General features: G+C 35.0%; 1 protein-coding gene across 4 annotated transcripts in view; it reads left to right on the forward strand.

Moving 5' to 3' along the window:
* RBM27 (RNA binding motif protein 27) overlaps positions 1-10,816 on the forward strand; it is a 54,212-nt gene extending 43,396 nt beyond the window's left edge. For all 4 annotated transcript variants that reach the window (XM_065918835.1, XM_065918837.1, XM_065918836.1 and 1 more), the window contains 7 exons: positions 964-1,083; positions 1,966-2,040; positions 2,183-2,347; positions 3,897-4,001; positions 4,114-4,305; positions 8,146-8,256; positions 9,685-10,816. In XM_065918835.1, the coding sequence (XP_065774907.1) occupies positions 964-1,083; positions 1,966-2,040; positions 2,183-2,347; positions 3,897-4,001; positions 4,114-4,305; positions 8,146-8,256; positions 9,685-9,768 (852 nt within the window). In that variant the 3' untranslated portion in view covers positions 9,769-10,816. The remainder of the gene's footprint in view (positions 1-963; positions 1,084-1,965; positions 2,041-2,182; positions 2,348-3,896; positions 4,002-4,113; positions 4,306-8,145; positions 8,257-9,684) is intronic.
* The last annotated feature ends 12,414 nt before the right edge of the window (positions 10,817-23,230 follow it).

A 23,230-nucleotide genomic window follows, 5' to 3' on the forward strand; every position in this document is an offset into this window, starting at 1 on the left:
AGGAATCTAAATAGCAAAATGAGCAGAGTAAAGACGGACACCATTTTGCTTGCAGCGTTAGATCTGTGAGCTGGCTACTTGTCTTATGGTTGGTTGTAACATTTGCAAAGTACCTTACTTCTTAGGAGGGTTTGCAATTATTAGAAACATGGATTTTTATTTGACACTCGTGGAAGATAGCTTAGTGACATTACCACCCCACCCCCACCAAAGACCTCCACAAACACATCTTTAGTTGAGCAAGTTGAGTTTATTATTCATTGAGGAAGTATACGCAGTGAAACCATGGAACATGTCATTTAGAGGGTGTTAGCAAGGGCTTATTTTAGGATTGGCTGTGTTAGGTAATTTGGGGGAAGGTTAAAAGAAAGAGGAGTAATGGTATGATCAGATTGCCTAATAAGTTTACCTAGAAGGAGGGAAGACCAGAATTAGGCCAAAGCTGTATTTGATAAAGAAGCTGTAGTCATTCATATTAGCCAGGGTAGAGTTTAGTCATTTTATGGTTTGGGTAGTATTTACAGGTTTTTTTTGTGTTTAGTCATGCAGTGGTTTTATTTTTGCCTTGACCCACCAAGATCCACAAGAGTGGCCTTTTCTGAAGTCAATATACTATGAAATTGTTCATGTTTAACAAGGGGACACTGAGGCCCAGCTGTGAGTGGCAGTCTGGCTCCTAGATGTCGAGAAGTTTTTCTTTTTCTCCCAATTAAAAAAATATAAAGAAAAGAAAAATTTCTTTATATTCAGGAATGAAACATTATTGCTAAAAAGTTTTTGTATTTGAATGATAATTGAGTTTATATATAAAGAACTTGTTTTATAAATGGAGAGTTTTTAAATGTAAAAATTTAAAAAAATGTAAAGATAGCCAAAACTTTACTCCTTTAAAAAATTTATGCAGTCTTTTTAAAAAATTATTTTAAGGCATTGCTAAGATTTAATCATACTTGTGTTTTGTAGATATTTTCAACTCCAGGCCATCCAAAAATGATTTATAGCTCCTCAAACTTAAAGACACCTTCAAAACTTTGTTCAGGATCAAAATCTCATGATGTCCAAGAAGTTCTTAAAAAGAAACAGGTAACAATCTTGATTCTTCTTCTCTTCAAAAAGAAAAGATCTATTGAATTCTTAAGTGATTGTATTAATAACTTGAACAATTCAATGTTGGTATGGAAGTACTACATCATAATGTTGATTTAACTGCTACTTGATACATTGTATACTTGAAAAATGTTTTGCAGTTAGTTGCGTTAGTAGCTACATCAAGCACAAGGAAAGAATTTTTTTTTTTCTATATAAAAATTAAAGACACTGAGTGAGTTGACTTTTTATTTCCTTTTTTTCCTGCAAGGGAGAGAAAAGGGCGAGAAACGGATATTTTTGTTCCATTATTTTCTCTTTGTACACTAGATATTGTTTCACATGAAGTATAACAATAATTATCATCTTAGATTTAAACTCACGTAGTTTTTCAAATAAAATAGACGTTTATATATATTACCTAAGTATAATTAGAGATTTAATTAACAGAAGGGTCAGAGGTGACATTTTCCAGATAGATTTTGCTATCATTTCTAACCTAGAGCTGCATCTCACATTTTTAGACTTTAAACTTCAAAAATAAGGATTTGACTTTTTACATGGGGAGGTGAAAACAGCTCTTGTTTTTCTTTATATATGCATTCAGGTCTTTTAAGTGAATAAACATAGATACAGCTAATTTGTGTTCAGTATTTTAAATGTTAAAGTACAATTATAAATGTAAACTTTTATATTGGAAGTGTTGGGAAAATAGATTTAAAGATTTCATATCTGGTCAGCTATTTTTTGATTAGGAGGAAGAGCTGTCTTATATAAGGAATGACTCAGGGGAGATGAGTTGAGATAAAGAGCCTTATGTATCATTGGCAAACTTGTAAGGACAAAATTAGTAATGAGAAACTTAACCTGTTTGTACAGGAAGCAATGAAGCTACAACAAGATATGAGGAAAAAGAGGCAAGAAATGTTAGAAAAACAAATAGAATGCCAAAAGGTAAGACAAACATTCATTATTTGCTTGCTGGAATTGATGTACAGAATGGATTTTCCAAAGATATTCCCCCCAAAATTTTCAAGGTCATTTGTATTAGAATTTACTAAGCATAGTTTTACTTTTTTTGTTGTTTATTTTATAGATGTTAATATCCAAGCTAGAAAAAAACAAAAACATGAAACCAGAAGAGAGAGCAAATATAATGAAGACTTTGAAAGAGCTTGGAGAAAAGATCTCACAGTTGAAAGATGAGTTAAAAACATCTTCTGCAGTCTCCACACCATCTAAAATAAAGACAAAAACAGAGGTAATTGTTTGCATTTTTCTTTCAGCATAGGCTTATTGAACATTTGTGGTGTGCTTGACACTTTGAAAGTACAGTGGAACCCTTAAGTGACTAGTGTGAAACACTAGCAACAATTTTTTTTAATGTTTCTGTAAATGCTATGTACTCCCTTTGAAAGAAATGATACTACCCAGTTTGAACAAAGATGTATGTTTTTAACTGAAGTTTTTTTGTTCTTCATGCTGAAGGTGTAACTGCTAGAGTAATGACAAGGAAAGAGACATTTCCTCTTTTCAGTTCTTTCCATAATTTTTCGATTACATTGTAATACAGCCATCTCTTTTAATAGTCAGAAGATAGCATTGACTTTAGTATGGGTAAAAATATGACTTTTTATTGAAAACAATAGTCAAAAGTTCTAGATCTATTTAAGTCTAATTTTGTTAACTTCTATTTGTTTCCTTACCATAGGAGAATGCTTGCTTTTACACTTAGGTTCTATCATTGTTCTACAGCTCTGTAGTAGGATTTTAGATAAATCTGCAGCCCTTTGAGAACTAGAGGGCTTCCCTGGTGGCTCAGATGGCAAAGCATCTGCCTGCAATGCGGGAGATCTGGGTTCAATCCCTGGGTCGGGAAGATCCCCTGAAGAAGGAAGTGGCAACCCACTCTAGTACTCTTTTTTTTTTTCCACTCTAGTACTCTTGCCTGGAAAATTCCATGGACTGAGGAGCCTAGTAGGTTACAGTCCATGGGGTCGCAGAAAGTTGGACACGACTGAGCAACTTCACTTCACTTGAGAACTAGGAATAAATTTGTCAGATATATAGAATGTAAATTTTTATATACAGTGTTATATTACATTTGAAATTATGGTTTTCTGTTAGTAAAAGAATGTGTTTCTTTAAGATTGTTTTTTGCATAACATTGTCAACTATATAATCCAATAAAATTTTGTTTAAAATATTAGCTTATGATCAAAAGCTTTTAAAATATGTAATAAAAATGTTATTTTTAATTGAAGCTTCCCCAATTATGGAAAGAACATTTAATTATAGAAATTTAAGAGCATATGGGGGAAGAAAATCTCTCAGAGTCACACCAGCTAAAGACTGATCATTTGTTCCTTTAAAAAAGAAAAAGAGTGGCAGTAGTTGCAGGGTTCAGATCTGAAAGCAGTTATTATAACTGTTGTTAGTGAATTTTTACAATATAATTTATTTTGTACCATTGTGTTTCAATTATGATGTTATATTATGTGATAATCATTCTCAGCTCCCTTATCTCAGATGACTGTTTTCAGTGTCTGATTTTTAGGCCATCTTACGAATATTGTAATACTACTTGCTTATTAAACAGTAATACTTTTTATTGTTATCACTGATAACATTATACTCTACATGTTTTCAGTATTTTATCTGTCAAGTTACTTTCCTTAAAACACCCAGAAGAGATTTCATGCTTTCACATTTACCCAGAAGAAATCTGTGTCATTCTAAAAGTGTAATATTCTGAACAAGATTTTGTAAGTTGTCTAAAAAATACATTTTTACTCTTAATTTTTCCACAGGCCCAAAAAGAACTATTAGATACTGAACTGGACCTTCACAAGAGGCTATCCTCAGGAGAAGACACAACAGAGTTACGGAAAAAACTCAATCAGTTACAGGTTGAGGTGAGATTAAGAAGAGTTACCTGTTACAATTAACATCTCAAAAAATAATATCCCTCTCTTTTCCAAGCTTTAGTCTGACAGTGTATATTATATTCTGCCTTTTGTTATTCAGGCCGCGCGATTAGGTATTTTACCTGTCGGTCGAGGAAAGACCATGTCCTCTCAAGGTCGAGGAAGAGGCCGAGGCCGTGGAGGGAGAGGAAGGGGTTCACTAAATCACATGGTGGTGGACCACCGCCCCAAAGCACTCACAGTTGGGGGCTTCATGGAGGAGGAGAAAGATGACTTACTTCAGCATTTTTCAGTAAGTTTTTAAAGTAGTAAGTCCTAACTATAAATTCATTGTATTCAGCATTTCCTTGCTGCCTTCTGAATAAATGTCAAATGTTTTATAGATTAGAAATTAAGTTGTAAAATCATAGATATTAACACATTCCTGTTAATATATTTGAAGGTCAAGAAGTAGCTCATGCTATATTCTGTAATATTTCACATAAATGCATTTGTAGTGACTAAAGTTGTTCCAAAGGTATATTTGATTTTTGCTTTAGGGTTTATTACATCTTTTGCCAGGTGTTTACATGGTTTACCAGGTACCAATAAGTGAAAATAGTCTAGGATGGAGATGAAATCCAAAGGAAAAATTTTTTAGAAGTGTCATGCTTAGTTATATTCTGTATACAGTGATGACCACTTACTTTTAGACAAACATTTAAATAAATATTTGCCACAGATAAATGTTGCTGTTATTTTGCATATATTCTCTTTCTAACCATTCATTAATTCAGTCAGTAAATATTTTCTGAGTGTTATTTGTGCTAGAGCATTTTCATGCATGATCTCATGTAATCTTAAATAACTGTATAAAGTACATGTAAAATCCCATGTGTAAAGATGGGAAAAGTTAAGCTCAAAAAAGTCAATCTAGATCATACAGTTAATAAGTGGCAGGACCAAGGTGATAATACACAGTTTACTGTTAACATCCAAAATCCCTATTCCTCAAACAACTTTTTTGAGAGAAAGCATTTTCAGCCCTAAAGATGGTGAAGGAAATCTTACACAGCAAGACTTCACACTATTGTTTTATTAGTTTGATGCCCATTAACCCTGCTTTGCCCTGGCCATTGGAGAACGCTAGCTTGTTATAAAATGTCCAGATTTGAGAGCCATCTTGGCTGTAGCCTGTTTACTCTTGAGGCAGTTCTTTCACTAGTCTGACCGTTATTTTTTTTTTTGTAAAGTGGAAGATTGTCTTTAAGAGACTTCTTTTAAGAGTAAAGAAGGTAACATGTGGAGGAGCACTGTAGACGTGTGTAGGGTGTTCTTCTGGAGCCCAGGTTAATGTTGATTTTTGTCTTTCAGTGTTGATTATATAACATTTGAATCTCCTTGCCAAATAGTTGGGCGTTTAGATCCATGGCCAGCTCTGCTGAGGTGACATTAGATAATATAAATCAGAATTTTCATAAATTTGGCTCTGCAGAAAGTTTTTGTTAAAAAAGGAGGTTATCTTGTGTGGTAGGAAGCCACTTTGCTGTATCCTGAGGGTTACTGGAGATGTATATGTAAATGTTTAAGTTTTAACCCAGAAGTCATGCTCAATTGGCTCTCTGCCTTTCTCATAAGTAGAGTCATTATAATAGAGTATTTATAATAACCAACTTTTACATACATACTTTTTTTTAAGTCTGAAATATAACACCCTCTGCATTATGGGATATGTCCAGAGATTTGGGGAAGGAGCAAAGAAAGCCAAAGCACATGAGCCAACTTAAAGAACAAGACACTATTGTTAGCTTTGATGGTGTTTTGTAGTTTGTTTTTTGTTTTGACAGGGTGCTATCAGACAATCTTAAGTGCTAGAAAAAACTCTGGTAACAGGTACTTGGACAGTATTGTATGCTTTCTTTGGAAAAAAAAAATACAGAAATACATATGCCTGAGACGTTATTGAGAGTAGATTTGACAAACTTACAGGGCAGCTCTTCTTTGAGGTATTTCATATCTCACAAAGGCTAAAGTAAAATGTATGTTTTCGGTATCCTTTTACTGTTCTTAATGATTGTGAAAAGCTCATTGAGCAGCTGTATCTGAATGTAAAGATGGTTGATGGGTTTTAGTGAAGCTATTTTGAAGTGTGTCTATTTGGTTTTTTTCTTAACATTTTATTTCTGAGATTTATTCATGTTATTACATGTAACAGTAGTTTGCTATTTTTATTTCTGTATAATTTTCAGTTGTATAAATATACCACAATTTACTTTTCCATTCTCCTATTGATAGGTATTTGGATTATTTCCATTTCATTTTTATGAACAGCGTTGCAGTGAACATTATTTTAGATGTCTTTTAATATATGTATGATTTCTATTCATGTAGATGGAACTGTTGAGTAAACTCAGTTAGGTTAGTTTAGTTTAGTTAGTTTAGGTTCCCGTCAGTGTTGTGTGAGAGTTCCTGACTTGAACTTAATGTTAAAATGCATCTTTATTCTATTTATTAATCTTATTTGTTGCAAGTTAGGTAGTGGGAGTTTTATGTTCTTAGTTCCTGGCTGCATGCAAATTAGATTTCTCCTCTTTCTTCAATAATATTAATAGATACATAATACATTTAATGCCTTAAAATTCCTTCTGGAGGATAGAACTACCGCCTTTTTTGGAAAGCAACCCAGTTAATACAGATTAAAATTTTTATATTGCTTTTTCTTGCTAGTAAAAGTAACACATCTTTATTTAAAAATTGAAATAACAAAGTAAGAACTTAATGGTGACCGCAGTTGATTAGATTGTATTATATAATTGAAATTTGCTAAGAGATAAGAACCTAAATGTTCTAGCCCCCTTCTTCAGCCCCCTCCCTAAAGGCTAAATATGTGAGATATGGAAGGGTATCTTTTCCCAGTGTTTCAAATCATCACATTGTACACTTTAAATATCTTACAGTTTTGTCAGTTATACTTCAGTAAAACTGGAAAGAATTTAAATAATATAGGAATGAACAGAATACTGATAAAGTCTCTGTAATTGGTCATAGTATATGTTAAAGGATAGAGTGAAGGATGTCTATTACACAAATTGGGAGCTTCGCTGGTGGTGTGGTGGTAAAGAATTCGCCTGCCTGCCAATGCAGGAGACGCAGGTTCAATCCCTGGGTTGGGAAGATCTGGATCATTCTGGAAACAGAAATGGAAACCCACTCCATTCCATGGACAGTGGAGACTGGCAGTCTGCAGTCCATGAAGTTGCAAAAGAGTCAGACACAACTTAGTGACTGAACAATAACAACAACAAATCAACAAGTTACACAAGTTGCCTTTTTTCAAGATTTATTAAGATATAATTGACATATAACACTATTATTTTCAGATGTACAACTTAATGGTTTGCTATACATATATGATTACTAAAATTAATTAGCATCCATCGTCACCTCACATGAGAAAAAATTTTTTCCTAGTGATAAAAACTTTTAATATCTACTTGCTTAGTAACTGCCTAATTGTGAAAAGATGATAAATGTATTCTTGCCGGGAAAATTCCATGGACAGAGAAGCCTGGCCGGCTACAGTCCATGAGACGCAGAGTTGGACACAACTGAGCACACTCGCAGAAGCAAACAAAAACAAAACCACAGGATAGCATTTAACATTTGTGGGATGCATAGATGTGCCGTGGAGTGTTTGTCGTCGTATAGCATTTCACGAAAGGAAGTGGGAATAGTTTCATCAGATATAGATTGGAATAGAAGGGATGTCATGAGATGAATAGATGATTTTTAAATTACTTAGTAAGATTTTACTCTAAATTTGTAATTATCAACATGAAAGGTCATAATCATAGTAAGGCAGTATTTGTTCTCATCATGATTTTTCTAAGTAGAATGACTGTATATAATTTATCTTCCAAACCAAGACAAATTTTAAAATTTATGTGGCATCAGCATTAATCATGGATTATCCTGGGAAAACCAGACATGTTTTTCTCATTAAAAAGAATGTCACTTTTCTAGCTCTCATTGGAGATTATTTTAACAGATTTTTTTTTCCTTCAAATAATCATTAAACTTTTAATAGCACACAATTTGAAGAAATCATTAGTAAATGTGAGTACAAACTTTTGTGTTCTAAAATCTATTTTAGCCTGCAAACCAAGGGTCGAAATTCAAAGACCGTCGGCTACAAATATCATGGCACAAGGCCAAAGTGCCTTCTGTATCCACTGAGACTGAAGAAGAAGAAGTCAAGGAGGAGGTAAATTTAACAACTGAAAATAACGGAGTTGAATTAGATTGTTTTCCAGTTATATGCTTTTCTTGACATTAAAGTAAATAATATAAATTTTAAAATACATAATGAGTTTTTTCATGCATGTGATTAACACTAGTCTAGAAGCTTATTAAAGAATCAGGACAGGTGAAGAAATGAAAAAGCTCTTTTGGGGATTATTTTCTGTTTAAGGAGAGACTATTCTTTTTTTTTAAATTTGCATTTATTTCGGCTTTATTGGGGCTCTGGACGTTTTTATTTTGGTAAATAAAGATGTGGATTAAGGGAACAATTCAATTTTATCTGGTTGTTTTAGTTTTCTTTTATTCAAGTTCCATAAGTAATAGATTTGAGTTTCTTATTTTCTATGTAAAATTCATTGAAGCCAGAGTGTAAAGAAGTTGGACATAAGAGGAAAGAATAGCAAAACCATGGACTTAATATAAGTATTAATCAACTTCTTAAAACAATAGGGACTAATATTGCTTTTTTACTCCTATATTTCTAGTTAGTTTATTAAAGTAGACACTTTAGGGAGCATTGCATGCAAGTTATTCCTCATTCACTGTAATTTTGGTTTTAAAAGATAGCAAGCATTTATGGCTGATCAAGAGTTTTCCTGACCAAATGGGTAATTTTACCTAACGCAGAAAATTTTACGAAAGCAGAAACTTCTCCCTTGTTAAAAAACAGAACAGAAAAATCTTGGTATTTTGGGAATGTTTATAGATACTTTATAATGTTTATAAGATTTTAGATTTTTATGGTAGATTTGGAATGTCAGTGTCATAGGGAAGTTATTACATTCTTCCCTCACAAATAATTGGCTTTTAGAGGAAAAATTCAGAAGTTCAAGGATTATTTCTTTTTCTCACTTTTAATATAATAGAATAAAATTAATCAAAAACATGTTTCATAGATACCACCCCCCACTAAACATATGTTTTTTAATTTTCCTGATGATATTAGAATGGAAGTTTCCTATTAAACTAAAAAAATTAGCAAGGGAGACAAATATATATATGTATATATTTTTGACATTTTTAGTTTTTCTTGCCCCTAAAGATACTTGGGCTTCCTTGGTAGCTCAGACGGTAAAGCGTCTGCCTGCAATGCTGAAGACCCAGGTTCAGTCCCTGGGATGTGAAGATCCCCTGGAGAAGGAAATGGCAACCCACTCTAGTACTCTTGCTTGGAAAATCCCACGGACAGAGGAGCCTGGTGGGCTACCATCCGTGGGGTCGCAAAGAGTCAGACACACTGAATGACTACTTACTCACTAAAGATACTCTGAGTTTTCCACTTGTGAATCCAGTCTGGGCATTGTATACTAGTCTGCTTGTTCTTTGGCCTAAAAAGTACTCTACTTAGCTTTCTTGTGCCACTGAGCGGATTTTACGCTCTTTTTTTCAGGAAACAGAAACCTCAGATTTGTTTTTGCATGATGACGACGATGAAGACGAAGATGAATATGAGTCTCGTTCATGGCGAAGATGAAATCTGATGTGACTTGTATAATTTTTAGGAATATTGTTTAGAAGAACAACTTTTTAAAATTATTTAAAGAAGTCAATGAGCCAAAAAAAATTTTTTTTTTAATTTTTCTTTTCGACACAGTAGGTGTAAGGACAGCAAGTTTGCTATTTAAATACATCTCATAACTGTTTATGATATTAAAGCACCAAAGGCCTAGTGACTTTTACACAGTTGTGAAGATCCACAGGAATGACATGGATAATCTCTAGAGCCTTATTTTCCACACCACCTGTTTTTGTTGCTATTGGTGTTGGATTATGATGTAAATGACAGGGTGTTCAGAAATTTTATTTTGGATTATAATCTGCTGATAAAATTTCATTAAATGTCAAATCGCCTGGAATCTCTTAACTCTCAGCTATTATGGATGGGTCGTCAGACAATAGGAGAAATACTTGTAATTAAAATACCCTTTGGCTTTCAAGAGTTGTCTTGGAAGAAATGTAAATTTAGTTTTTTTTATTGAGGCGGAGCCCAACTTATATTTAATCTAAATTTTGGGGGGATTTAATATGCAGCAGTGAGTACTGTTTTAGTGTTAATCATATCTGTCCTTCAGTGCTAGGCAGGCTCTGTGGTATTTCCATTCTGTCATCACATTAACTCTTCTGAACTTCTGCTACTGAGTTTTAGTTTGCTTTGAAATTATCAAGCTTTGGTTCAGTTGTGGGTTTTTTTTTTTTCTTTTCATGTTTTCAGACTATAAAAGGCTTTTATCTGTTGCCCCTTTCTCATCCCCATTTTCTTTCTCCTTCCTTTTTATTAATAGTCTGACTTACCCATTACTGAGATAAGTGATTCTTTGGGGCCACCAAAAGTCAGTCCCCAATAAAAAGTTTAAACCAGCACCTTGAAAAATAAGTGATATTTTGATGAGAATGATGGAAGGATTTGTGGGGAGAGTCACCAGCTTTTTTTTTTAAAGCTTCACTTCAGTTAATAGTTATGCAAAAGGGTTTTAAAGTGTCTGAAATGCTTTTCCTAAATTTAAACCATGATGGTGAGGTGACTGGGGGTAGGTTGGGGGTGGGATGGGGAAGGGGGATGGGTATGCTAGTAATAAATGGGAGTCATAACTTGACTTTGATCAGATGACCTTATATTTTCATAATTTTGTAGCTTGTTGCTATCCATGAACATATGCATCTTTCAGTAGACAGTTTCCTTCACTGTGTGCATTTTTACTGTACACTGTATAGAGTAGAGTATCTGTTAAGTAAAATATATCTGTAAATTTATGTCCTTGTGTTCTGAATGTTAGATGGAAAAGCAGAGGAGCAACACTACACTGTATTGACCCCTGGGGAAATAAAATGATTAATGTAAATAGGATATCACTTTTTCAAGGATAAACACATCTATGTTTTTATAATATGTGTGGTGTGAAAATTTGAAACCTCCTGTTGGCTTCAGAAGGTTCTTGGTGATCACCATGTCAAGGATTTTGTTTCCTGAGGTAACGACTTGTTTCTCACAGCAGAAACTATTCACACTAAGAGACTTAAAACCATCAGGACTCTAGATTTTTTTTGGCTCTAAGAAGTTAAGTCCCACATTCTGATTATCTTTCCTCTTCTGTATATTTTCCTGGAATGATGTGTCAAACCAGGATCATTTTTAAGTTTTCATGTAATTCTCCCTTCATAATGATAAGGACTTCCCCTTTCTAGGTTATTACTATATTTCTGATAACACAAAGCTTATAAGAGAAGGAAAACATCACAATGGGGTACCTAGAATAAGCAATCTTGCTCCTTCTTCCTCCATCATCTCTAATGAAATTTTCTTGATGTCTGTGGCTCAGTCGGTATATATTTTGAAAGATTCATTGTGGTGAATATTTTGAGTCCTGACAGTTTAAACGTGATAGAGGGAACAAAGGATTTATATATTTTTTGTACAAAGTTTTTTCTTAAACTGTATAATTTTGTAAATAATTTGTTTGGTTTTTTTGTGTACTAAAACTACCAGCGTATAGATTTCAATAAGAATTGTTGTATTTTTGTATTTGGAAACTGAAAATTACAGTAAATTAATGGAGCTGTAAGAAAATTTTCAGTAGACTGACAGTTCAGCAGAATGAGATTCCTTTTCATATGATTTTTTTTTAACCTAAAATTGACATCTTATTACACTCTCAGTACGGAGAGAGTTAAGGATTTGTTTGATTTTTTAGTTCTTGGGGGAGAAGGGGTGAAAGACAAGGATGTTAAAGTGAAGAATAGACAGTTTTTCCAGTAAGTTTTTAGGCCCTTTAAAATGTAATTTGTGATACACCTTAAATAGGACCAAAACACTTTCAAAATGTCACTTCTAATGTTTGACTCTCAAAAAACTCAAAATATGCATTAAATATTGGAAAATTTAAGTTAAGGTTAGCGTAAACTAGTTGAATGTATGTATTTTTTCCTTTAGGGCTGAGATCTCAAACCATTAGAATTTCTCTTAAAAGAGAGTAAAGATGACTTGTTTTCTTGGCATCTTCACTTACAGAAATAACACATCCCATCTGAGGCAAATTCTGTTCTTTTGAATGTGTATGACATCTTTCTAAGTAGCTATTGAGCAATAACAACCACCAGCCTGGCTCAGTCAGCTTGGTTTTACTAGTGGCTTACTGCCCAGGCTTAAAAAGGTAACCCCGGGGAAGGTAGGATTTCCTTCAATTTCTTCATGTTATAACATTGAGAAAACATTGTCACTAGCTAAGGTGATAAATTGGAAAACGTCTTGTTAGGGTGGAAAAAGAAAGGTCCATGGTATGGATCATTATTTCAAAAAAAAAAGAGAAAAAAATCATGTGAAAAGGAATAGTGGTTCCTCTTGATGTATAGTATGCCTGTATTATAGTTTTTACAAAATTGTGAACTTGTGTAATAGTATAATAGGAGATATTGTTGAATTTCTAACTGTTTATACATTTAAATTCATATATGTAATGTTTGTTTTATCAATTACAATCTGAATTTCTAAGAAGCATGTTGACTTTTGCAATAAAGATGCAATATGGAATGGTTCACAATTGGAAAAAAAGAAAGAAAAAAAGATAAAAGTTACGAATTTCAAAGAATTTGCAAAATTTATGAACCATTCCAAAAATTATAACAATCACCAAAAGAGCTGTAATTCTGGCTTGTTCTGGAAAGAAAGAAAATGTGTGTGTATGCTTGCTTGAGTGAGAATGAGTGAGTGATGGATATGAATGTGTGTTTTATGTTGAGTTCATGTACATGGGAGAACGTCACTCAATCTGAATTTGGGTGCCAAAATCACTGGCTATTAAATGTTCAGTAGAATAACTCCTTTGATAGATAGAATGGTCTTGGAAACAAAAGGGAAGGGCATTAAAGTGTTATAAGTAAACTTGATAACATATTTCTCTGTTCACAAATCGGTCTTGGTATCACAGATAAAAGCACAAACTATTTTATAAAAGCAGTTATTTTAGTATTATCTTGAGGATATTCAAGATGCCAGCAAACAGTAGGAAGGATATTTCCCTTAAGCACAATAGAGAGAAAGGAAAGAACACCTTGAAGAGATGAACTAAAGATAACGATGATAATTGTGATGGCTATTTAGAAAGGAATAGCAAGAGAAGGAGTGATCTTAATCAAGAGGACTGGGTGATGATGGGAAAAGGAAGTATATCGCTTGGACTCCCATTTCTTGTTTTAAAAACTGCTTTTTGTACACAATTCCCTCCAAATGTTTATTCATTGTCCAAGAAGAGTCGTTCTTCAAATCTCAGTTTAGGCGAAAGATTTATACGATCTGAAGAGAAACCAGAGTATCAAATCTCAGTTTATATAGGAAAATACTAAAGAATGGGAGTAAATTTCATTTTCCTTCTTTTCAAATAAACTTTTATCCATATTTTATGAATTAAGTAGCAAATAAGCTGTGTTACCATTTGTTTTGAATAGATTATAATTTATCCAATATATGTTCATAGTAAACATTAGTCTGAGGCTTTCGGGGGAGGGCAAGCATAATTCTGAACATAGCTATATTTGTTTAATAGTAACAAGTCAAACATTTTACTAAAATGGAGCTCTTATTAAACAAATTACTGGCTTTATGTGAAGTTTTTACTAATTTCAGTGTAAATTATTCTAAAGCCAAGGATACATTTTGAATTGCAAACCCCATTGTATAATCTAGGCTGGGTCTAGTTATGTTCCAATAAACATAAGACATGAGTGTGTATGTCATCCTGTGGGATCATTTTAAGATGCTCCAGGTTTGCTTTAGACGAACCAAAATTTTGCAAGTCAGACCTGTCCATTTTTGTATCACTTTCAGTCTCAAAGATCTATTTGAGGAGCCAACCAACACTGATTAAAAAAAAAAACAAAAATCTGCTTCTAATTGATGTGTTATGAATCACCTTCATTTATGCTAAACTGATTTACTGCCAAGTGATCTTTCTGCAGGGTCATCTACCATTTATTTGGCCTCTTACCTGGTTCTGGAATCAACCTTAGGTTTACTAAACCATCCCAAACACTCTTGAGATAGGTGACTTGATACAGGTGAAATTAAGGTCAGAATAGTGTTTGATGATTGTTTGCAGGATATTTGTGGTTTTAGTCTCCTCTTAGGCTTCTGCAAACAGATTTTTTATTTTTCAAATTTTTATTTTGGGTTGTGGTAGTCAGGAAGCATGATAAACATTGTTACTTTTTCTTTGTATTTATATTTTTCCTTTTATGAAAGTGGAGCAAGGGAAGAATGCCCTAGCCTAAGAGCCTATTAGTTGGTTCTCAATGGAAACTTGTATTACCTACAGCACTTCATTTTTCTTATCACTTCATAGAGTTCTATTAGTTTGATATGTGACCCCTTAGTTCTTATAACAGTTGAGTTGGGGTAATGGTTAGTACTTGATTGTTCAGAATTTTTGCTCTTTACTCAAACCTTTTTTGGGGAGTAGGATTATGGGAATAAAACTTTTAGTTGCTTGGCTGCGTGTCTGTTGATTTGCGTTTTTAACACTGCTTTGTGAAAACCTCATAAAAGTGAATCTCTTGTTAACAAGACTAAAGTCCTCGTGATTCTGTCACTTCTTAGTTTGCCCCAAAACAGCTTCTTTTGTGAGATACTGATATATTTCTCTTAATTTTAAATTAAACAACAAAGGCTAATTAATTAATTAGCCAAATTAAAGTGGTTTTTTGAGGATGGTATAACTTCAAGGTTGAGGCTGCGCACATGGTTAGTTTCAGTTCTTAGAGCAAAGGCTTCTGATACATCTGTATAAGCGACTGTTCCTGTGTAACAATCAAGTTCTAGGTCCTGAACGCCCTCTATCAAAAGGCTTACTATATTTATTTACTGTAAAACTCAAGATTTTAACATTTAAAGCCTGTAGGGGGCTCCAGAAGGCAAGATTTAGTGGGCCTTAGAACAGTAACTGAATCATAGCAATTCAAGAGTGGAAAACATTCTGCACTGCAGCCCAATGTATATGTACACACATGCCAAACAAAAAGTTTACCAGACAGTGCTTACCCTTACAACTTTATATGCACCTGATATTTTTTTCTATTCTTGTCAGGACCCACTATTTTGCTTTCAGAATTGCAGTTTGGAAAACACTAGCCTAGTAAGTTGCAGGTTGAATTGCATTTTTAAATTCCTCTTCCGGTGACACTGTCAATATGATTTTTGAGTATAAATGATAAAATATTATCTTCTGTGCTTTGCTTTGAAAAGTAGTCTGGGGTCTGAAGTTGACCTTTAGTCTAAAAATTAAAGAAAAGGGACTTCCCTGGCAGTCCAGGGGTTCTGACTTCACACTTCCACAGCAGGGGTTGTGGATTGGATCCTTGTTGGGGAAATAAGACTCTGCATGCCTCAAGGTGCAGCCAAAAATAAATTTTACAAAATAAATTGAAGGTGAAAATAATTTATGCATCAGTCTCTTTATTGATTACCCGGTGCTCTTGAGCATGAAGTTATTTCATAGTTTTTAATTTTTGTAATAGACAACTATGAGTGACTTTTAAAATTTTTCTGCAGTTTTATATTTTTGTCATTGTTTATCCTGGAAAGGGAGTAGAATACTAGAATATTGGTGCTACTTTTTATGAAATTTAAAGCAATTTGCAAGAATTATTTATGCTAAAAAACCTGCCCATGAAGTCCATGTTACTACAAATACTTAGTGTCTGTGAATCAAGAAAAGATTATTTGGCTTTGAATTTAATTTTGCACTGAGAGTTCACCTTAGCTGAAAATCATTAACAACAAACCAGGTTTGATAGCTCTGTGAGAAAACTGTACATATTCCAAAATTGAATTTTGGAATTCAGTTTCACCCTTTAAAAACATATTCTCCTGTAGGTTCATAAGAAATAGGAAATACTGATAAACCCCTATATAAGAAAGAAGTGGGGCTTCCTTTGTGGCTCAGCAGTGAAGAAGTTGCCTGCCACAGCAGGAGATGCAAGAGACCAGTCCTTGGGTAGGGACGATCCCCTGGAGAAGGAAATGGCAAGCTCCTCCAATATTGTTTCTTGGGAGATCCCACAGACAGAGGAGCATGGCAAGTAGGACACGACTTAGCGACTAAACAACAGCAACAACAATTGTCTGAACCTTTCTAAAGTATAAAAGGAAAGATGGAGAACATGTCAGTGAGAAGTTTGCCATATTTTCAGAAATCTGTAGGAGAAAACCATTATCTGCAAAGTAATGAAATCACAGATCATGGAAAATACATTACTGGTACATTTCAGTATTTCTACCCTCTTGTCCATGTACAATCCTTTTCGGATTCCTTAAGCAATAAAACTTGACTTTCTCTGATACACGGTGCAAAGTAACTTTTCTATTAAACTGGCTGATAAGCTATTCACTTTGGTGAACTCTGTTCAGCAGATGAGTTGAGGCAGACTGTGAAGCGGATCATAGCTCAGCAGTTTGCCTGCATTCTGCTTGAAGCAGCCCTTTGAAAAATGTGCTCCCTTGTTCCCCTTGGCCTTGAAAAGAAGGCCTCTTAGAAGAGAAGTGGCTTCCCTGAGGTCACACAGTCTGTAGTGGTGGGACCAGGATTTGAACGTGGGTCTGACTTCCGTGTGCATGTGTTTAACCTCTGTGCTCTGCTGCTTCTAATAAAATGGGATACTGCAAGTCTGTGATTCCACTGGTCTTTTTTATTAATAAGTGTCTGTCAAATACTGCCATTCTGGCTCCATCTATCTCATCTGCCCTGGATTGGAACCAGGCTCCCTTGGGGAGCAATGCTGTTTTTAGGTAGCATATTGGAAACCACAGAGCATAGTGTTTACAGATGCTAATTTGTGGGGAAGCATTTTAAGGTAATAATTTTCTGTGACCTCCATAATGTACAGCCAGCCAATTTGATACATTTGACAATAATTTGGCTATATCATAACCTATGTTTATTTTATTTTCAATTTTATCTTAAATATTTTCCCTGTGGCAAACAGAATTATGATAATCTTGGAGTGTTTCTACCTTGCTTCTTTGTGTTTTTCAATATTTCTGGTGCCTTCTTCCTTTTAACCTTAGCATTAAAAAAATCATGGTGCACATAAATAAATTTATATGCTTTAATTTAATGATGTTTTCATATAGTATACTGAATCTTCTAGACAGAAAGTGCTGAGTATAGCAGTGTTTGTTCATAGTTGTGTTTATGCCATAGATTTTTTTTAAGAGTATATTCTCAGTGAATAAAACTGATGTTCATGTCACTGTCTATTGCTTATGGAGTTATTTTTTTTACATGTTCAGATTTCTTTTTTTAGTAGTCATTCTGAATCCTGTGGATTTCTAATTTTAGCTATGTTGGCAACCATGAGATGTTCGTTGGCTACTAATGATATGGTAGTAATTGTCATTGGCAAAAAGGAAAAGATGTTAGCACCCCTGGAGGAAAGGGAGTTTTTCATTTTTCAACAGCCCATGAGAAAAGTAGACATGTTCTAATAGATTCAACAGAATAAATTTTTTATTCTTGACAAATTTAGCAGCTATTAGGAATATTTCCAGTATGGGAACTGTATCTGGGAAATTGCTAAGACAAAGAATGATTATAACATTCTGCAGGTTAACAGTACAAGTTTTTAGAAAGGTGTTTTCTCTAAATTTTGGATTAAGTCATTTAAAAAAACTCATCAAATGCTAAAAAAGCATACATGTTCTTTTTAAAGCATTATGAACACATTTTGCTTTGAAATATCAAAGATGAATTTTATACATAGAACTTAATTTCTTAGAATTATTTGTTTTCTTATCTTTTGAAAAATTTCTACCAATTATGTTAAGGCACTCTCCCTGTGATTTATTTAAATCTTAATAAATTATACATTTCTGCACTTTAGCCATTCATGTGAAAATTATTTGGAGTCATCGCAATAGAATGGTGCTGTGTGGCCTCCTGAGACCACAGTATGTCAAAGAAGTTTCAGCCACTCTTAGTTTCACATCTTCCACTGACTGTAATTGATAAATCAGATAAAGCTGGACAAAAGTCTTTAAAGATTGAAATCAACGATTAAAATCTATGTAGAATTGAAGGTTTTAAGTAAGGACTATAAGGACTCTTTTTATGGCTAGCTTTTGTACTGAGCTCATAGTATTTTTTGAAAGTTATTTAAGAGTTGTAGGCACCTATCACTTTCTCAGAAATGGCTGTGTCTAGGAAAAAGAAACTGAAGAACTCTATTGGTACACTCAAACATGTCCAGAAAGCTTTGAATATTGTCTGCAAAATAGTACACAGTGCATTTTGTCTCTCCTGTTGTATGATCCAGGAGGACTGCCTTTTTATTCATTTTGAGGTTTCCGTGATCATCACATAGCTTGATACTTCACAGACTCAGAGCATAAGAACAGGTTACAGTAGAGAGTGTCACTTGTTTTCCTTTCTTTGTGACTTTGATGAGTCAGAATCCAAAGAAAATTTCCACACTTGGAAGAAAATGACAATGACTTTTGATAGTGTTCAACATTTTAGTAAGGTAATCCTTGACCAACCAGCCTTGCCCAAAAACTTAATTTTTTTTTTTTTATTTCTTATAAATGAGAAATTTTTAAAAATTAGACAATGTAAAATAGCCTGCAAGTAGAAGTTCTTTTAATAACTGTTGCATAAATAACTTGAGGAACTAGGGAAGTTTCATAAAGAACAATCCTTTTCTGCCTTTTATTTAGTGTATTTTTGTTTCATTTCACCACAATTTAAATTATACTAAAAAGAAATGATTGTAAACTTGAAACTGTGAAGGCTATTTTTAATCCATGATGTACTTCCTATAAGTCGGTTTCTTTTCAATTTCAGTCTTGGTTTCTTTAAGCATAGTATCATTTTTTGTGTTGTACTTTTATTCCACTATTCCCAATCAGAGAGGGATGGTGAGCAGAATGTTGAAGACCCACAGGTCTGATGAAGGAAGTTCGTCTCCTACAGCTGGGGTGTTCCTTAGCCTCTCAGGGGTCGAGAGAGCCCCAGGCGTGCTGTCAAATTCGACCGGACACCACTTCAGTGCTCATCATGTGACTCTGTGCTGTGTGTCTTCAAACTTCTCATTTACTCTGCGAAGTGTACTGTGATTTCCCCCTTTCCGTCCAAGGGACAGCTGAGGCACAGACCGGTCATCATCTCAAAACAAAGCCGAGATTTGAAACCACAATACAGTCTGACTTCGAGGCGCAGCTTAAAAAAGAAACAACAAACAATTATTTTTGCCTGTGCTGGGTTTTTATTATTGCACAGGGGCTGTCCCTAGTTGCGGAGAGCAGGGGCTCCTCTCTGGTTGCGGTTCGTGGGCTTCTCACTGCGGTGGCTTCTTGAGGAGCGGTGGCTCCGTAGTTATGGCGCCTGGGCTTAGTTGCTCCGTGGCATGCGGTGAGATGTTCCCAGAGGGATCAAACCCGTGTCCCCTGCATTGGCAGGCAGATTCATAACAATGAGACCACCAGGAAAGCCCCGAAAGCACGGCTTTTAACACTGCTTGCTACTGTGTTAACGTCCTGGTAGCTGCGTGCGTGCGTGCGTGCGTGCGTGCGTGCATGCGTGTATGCGTGCATGCGTACGGAGCGTGCGAAGTCCCTTCAGTCGTGTTCAGCTCTTTGCGACTCTATGGACTGTACCCCGCGAGGTTTCTCTGTCCATGGGATTCTCCAGGCAAGAAGTGAGTCGCCATGACCTCTTCCAGGGGATCTTCCCAACCCCAGGGATCTGACCTGTGACTCTCCCGTCTCCCGCATTAGCAGGTGGGCTGTTTACCCCTAGCGCCACCTGAGAAGCCCAATAGCTGCATGAGCTGAGGTTAATTAATCTTTTGAATGCTCATTTTACTCATAAAATGTGCTTTATAATATCAGAACCCATTTATTGCTTGCAGGATTGCAATAAGCATTAGATGAGATAATACCTCTGAAAGTACCTCGTGAAATGCAAACTTTTATTAGCAGATCTTCAAAGCTTCATCAGTTTGGAGCTGAATGGAGCTGTTTTCAACTACAACTGAATTTCCTACTTTGGTTGTTCAATCTTGTGGAATCACCTAAATATGCTTAGCAATGTTGGAGAAAAGAGAAGGGAATATTTCATAACTGAGATTGCACCTTTATATTTCTTTAATATGTCATACTAATCAAGGAGATGAAGACCACCAGACGCAGATAATGATATTTTGTAATCCTTACCAGTTGTTAGTGAATATTACATATAGCCATGAAGTGGTCAAATATAGTATGTTCAGACCATCTTCCAAGCTTCAAACTGGTTTGAGGGGCTTGGTTTCCTGTCTAGTCTTCCACAGAAGAATGTAGGTATTTTATATGCTTATGTAATATACCACAGAAAAGCCTAAGCATCATGCCCCCAAAGTCTCAAGCCCTTTGAACTGGGAATTTACTTAACAGTCACACTTCAGAATCACCTGTACTGGTTGTCCCGCTGTTTGCCATATGATCTGCCCCCATCAGAAAACTGTGAACCTCTTTGACAAAATGAGATTTTTCCTTGGTTGAGCAATTCTGTGAGGTGTATGTACATCATAATCAGTGAATTATGCTTTAGGGTGTGGCCAAAGGAAAATATGTAAAATGGAAAAATTAATGAAACTATTTTTCATACTAAATATATTTGGAGGATACCAGAATTAGCTCTTGAATAGATATATCATTAGTACAAATTATGTGAAATACCTGTACCAATTGTTCATGGCTTTTGTGTTTCAGCATAGAAGGTAGAAAATATTTAAAAGCAAGCTGTCATTTTCTCCATCTCTTTGTAAAATTATCAGTGAGGTGATAGACACTGTGAAAAGGATCATGTTAAAACTCTTACACACATTTTTTTGGTTTCTATTGTAATTATTTAAACAAACATGTTGACTTATTGAACATTCTGGAGATAGAAGTGTTTTAAACACTCAGATTTAAGATAGACACATGTTTTGCTCTGGAGAAGATGGGACCTTGTCTCTGCTTGCTTCCCCTCCTCACTTCAGACTTAACCACGCCATTAAAGCGACCAGACGGAGGTATTTTCCTTTGAGACTCTTCACGTTTCTTTTTTTTAAATTTATTTTTTGTTTTATATTGGAGAGTAGTTGATTAACAGTGTTGTGTTTCAGGTGTATGGGTGGAGAGTAGTTGATTAACAGTGTTGTGTTTCAGGTGTATGGGAAATAATTCCAGTTATACATATATCAATACATGTATCTATTCTTCTTCAAATTCTTGTCCTATTGAGGTTATTATATAACATTGAGCAGAGTTCCTTGTGCTATATAGGAAGTCCTTGTTGGTTACCCATTTTAAATACAGCAGTGTGTACATGTCCATCCCAAACCAATCCTTACCCTTAGTAACCATAAGTTTGTTTTCTAGGTCTGTGAGTCTGTTTCTGTTTTATTTTACACTTCCTCAGGATATCACCTCTCTATTCATAAAACTGCAGGAATTTGTCCTCTTTTAAAAAAACAAAAGCAAAAACCAACCCATTCCCTGTAGCAAAGGATCCCTTTTAGGAAGAAAGGAGGTTGTAGCAATATGCTTCTCTCAGGGATTGCCAGGGGCACCATGCTTAATTCACTACGAGTCCCTCTTTGTTTTCTGCCTATTCTTTCTTACTGTTGGAGTGACTAACCTAGTGTGAATACCCAGAACCCAGGGGCAGCGTTGTACTTCAACTTTAAAATCAAAACAGGGGGCTAGCAGCTGTGAACTTTTTGGTACTGGTTCTCTCTGAACTAGATCTGGGACCCTGGGTGAAGGGGGCTTTTCTGCTGGTAATGAATATCACCTGTGGGTTCCATTCTACTACCACGCTGTAACCCCAAAGGGAGAACAACGCAGAAGAAAAATGAGTCTCTTATAGCTCACACAGAGTTTTTTTTCAGGCAATAAGCCTAAGGATCATTCAGACCTTTACAATGTTATATTACTTTCCACCCTGCAATAATAGATTATGAAAAAAGCTGAGGCTTCATGGAGGAAAAGATCATTGTCACTCTGTGCATTGGTGGTTAGTAGTACTGAAAACGAACTTACAGAATTTTTGAAGAACTTAGTCACCCACTGCATTGTGTCAGAAACAAATGAGTGCCATTTGCCCATTTGTTTAGGGAGTATATTAATTTATAAAATAAACACGGAGAGAATATTCTTTCCACTCATGCAAGCTGATTTTTGCATAACCTTAATAGCTCAGATATTTATAAGAGTTACCTCTTTCTTTCAAGCATTTAGAGGCTGGCAACAATGGGAAGAGAAATTCTGGAATAGCTCTTTAATTTTCTTCCTTTTTCCCACTAGCTGGTTTAATTGTTTTTGACATACATCCTACAGATATTTTAGTAATGGGTGTAATTCTGGATATTGCTTTTTAAAGTTGATAGTATGTGTCCTAGAAAGTAAAAATGCTGAGTAGAAGCTTGTGCAGATCACTGGAGTGGAAGAGAGGTTGGAAATTGTCATTCTGAATAGCTTCATAGGTAAATTAGAAAAGTTTGCTTCAGCATGGCACAAAACGTATGAGGATTGCCAGTTTCGGTAATTAGCAATGTATTTCTCTTTTCACTCTTTCTACCTTATTTCATTTTTATGGTTTTATAAGGTATTTGTGATTCTCCTTCAGATGTGTTCCATTAGACTCAGTGAGAGTTTATGTGTTTTTACAGCTCACATGCCAAATAAGCACAGTCTTCATGTTAGGTGGCTCAGATGGTGAAGAATCTGCCTGCAATGCAGGAGATGCAGGTTCCATCCCTGGGTGGGGAAGATCCCCCAGAGAAGGGAATGACAACCCACTCCTGTATTCTTGCCTGGAGAATTCCATGGATAGAGGAGTCTGGTGGGTCACAGTCTGTGGGGTTGTAAAGAGCTGGACACGACTGAGCGACTAACACTTTTGCTTTTTCAGGTTAGAACTGTGTGG

The sequence above is a fragment of the Muntiacus reevesi genome, chromosome 1 (genome assembly GCF_963930625.1).
Source record: "Muntiacus reevesi chromosome 1, mMunRee1.1, whole genome shotgun sequence".
Classification (NCBI taxonomy): Eukaryota; Metazoa; Chordata; class Mammalia; order Artiodactyla; family Cervidae; genus Muntiacus; species Muntiacus reevesi.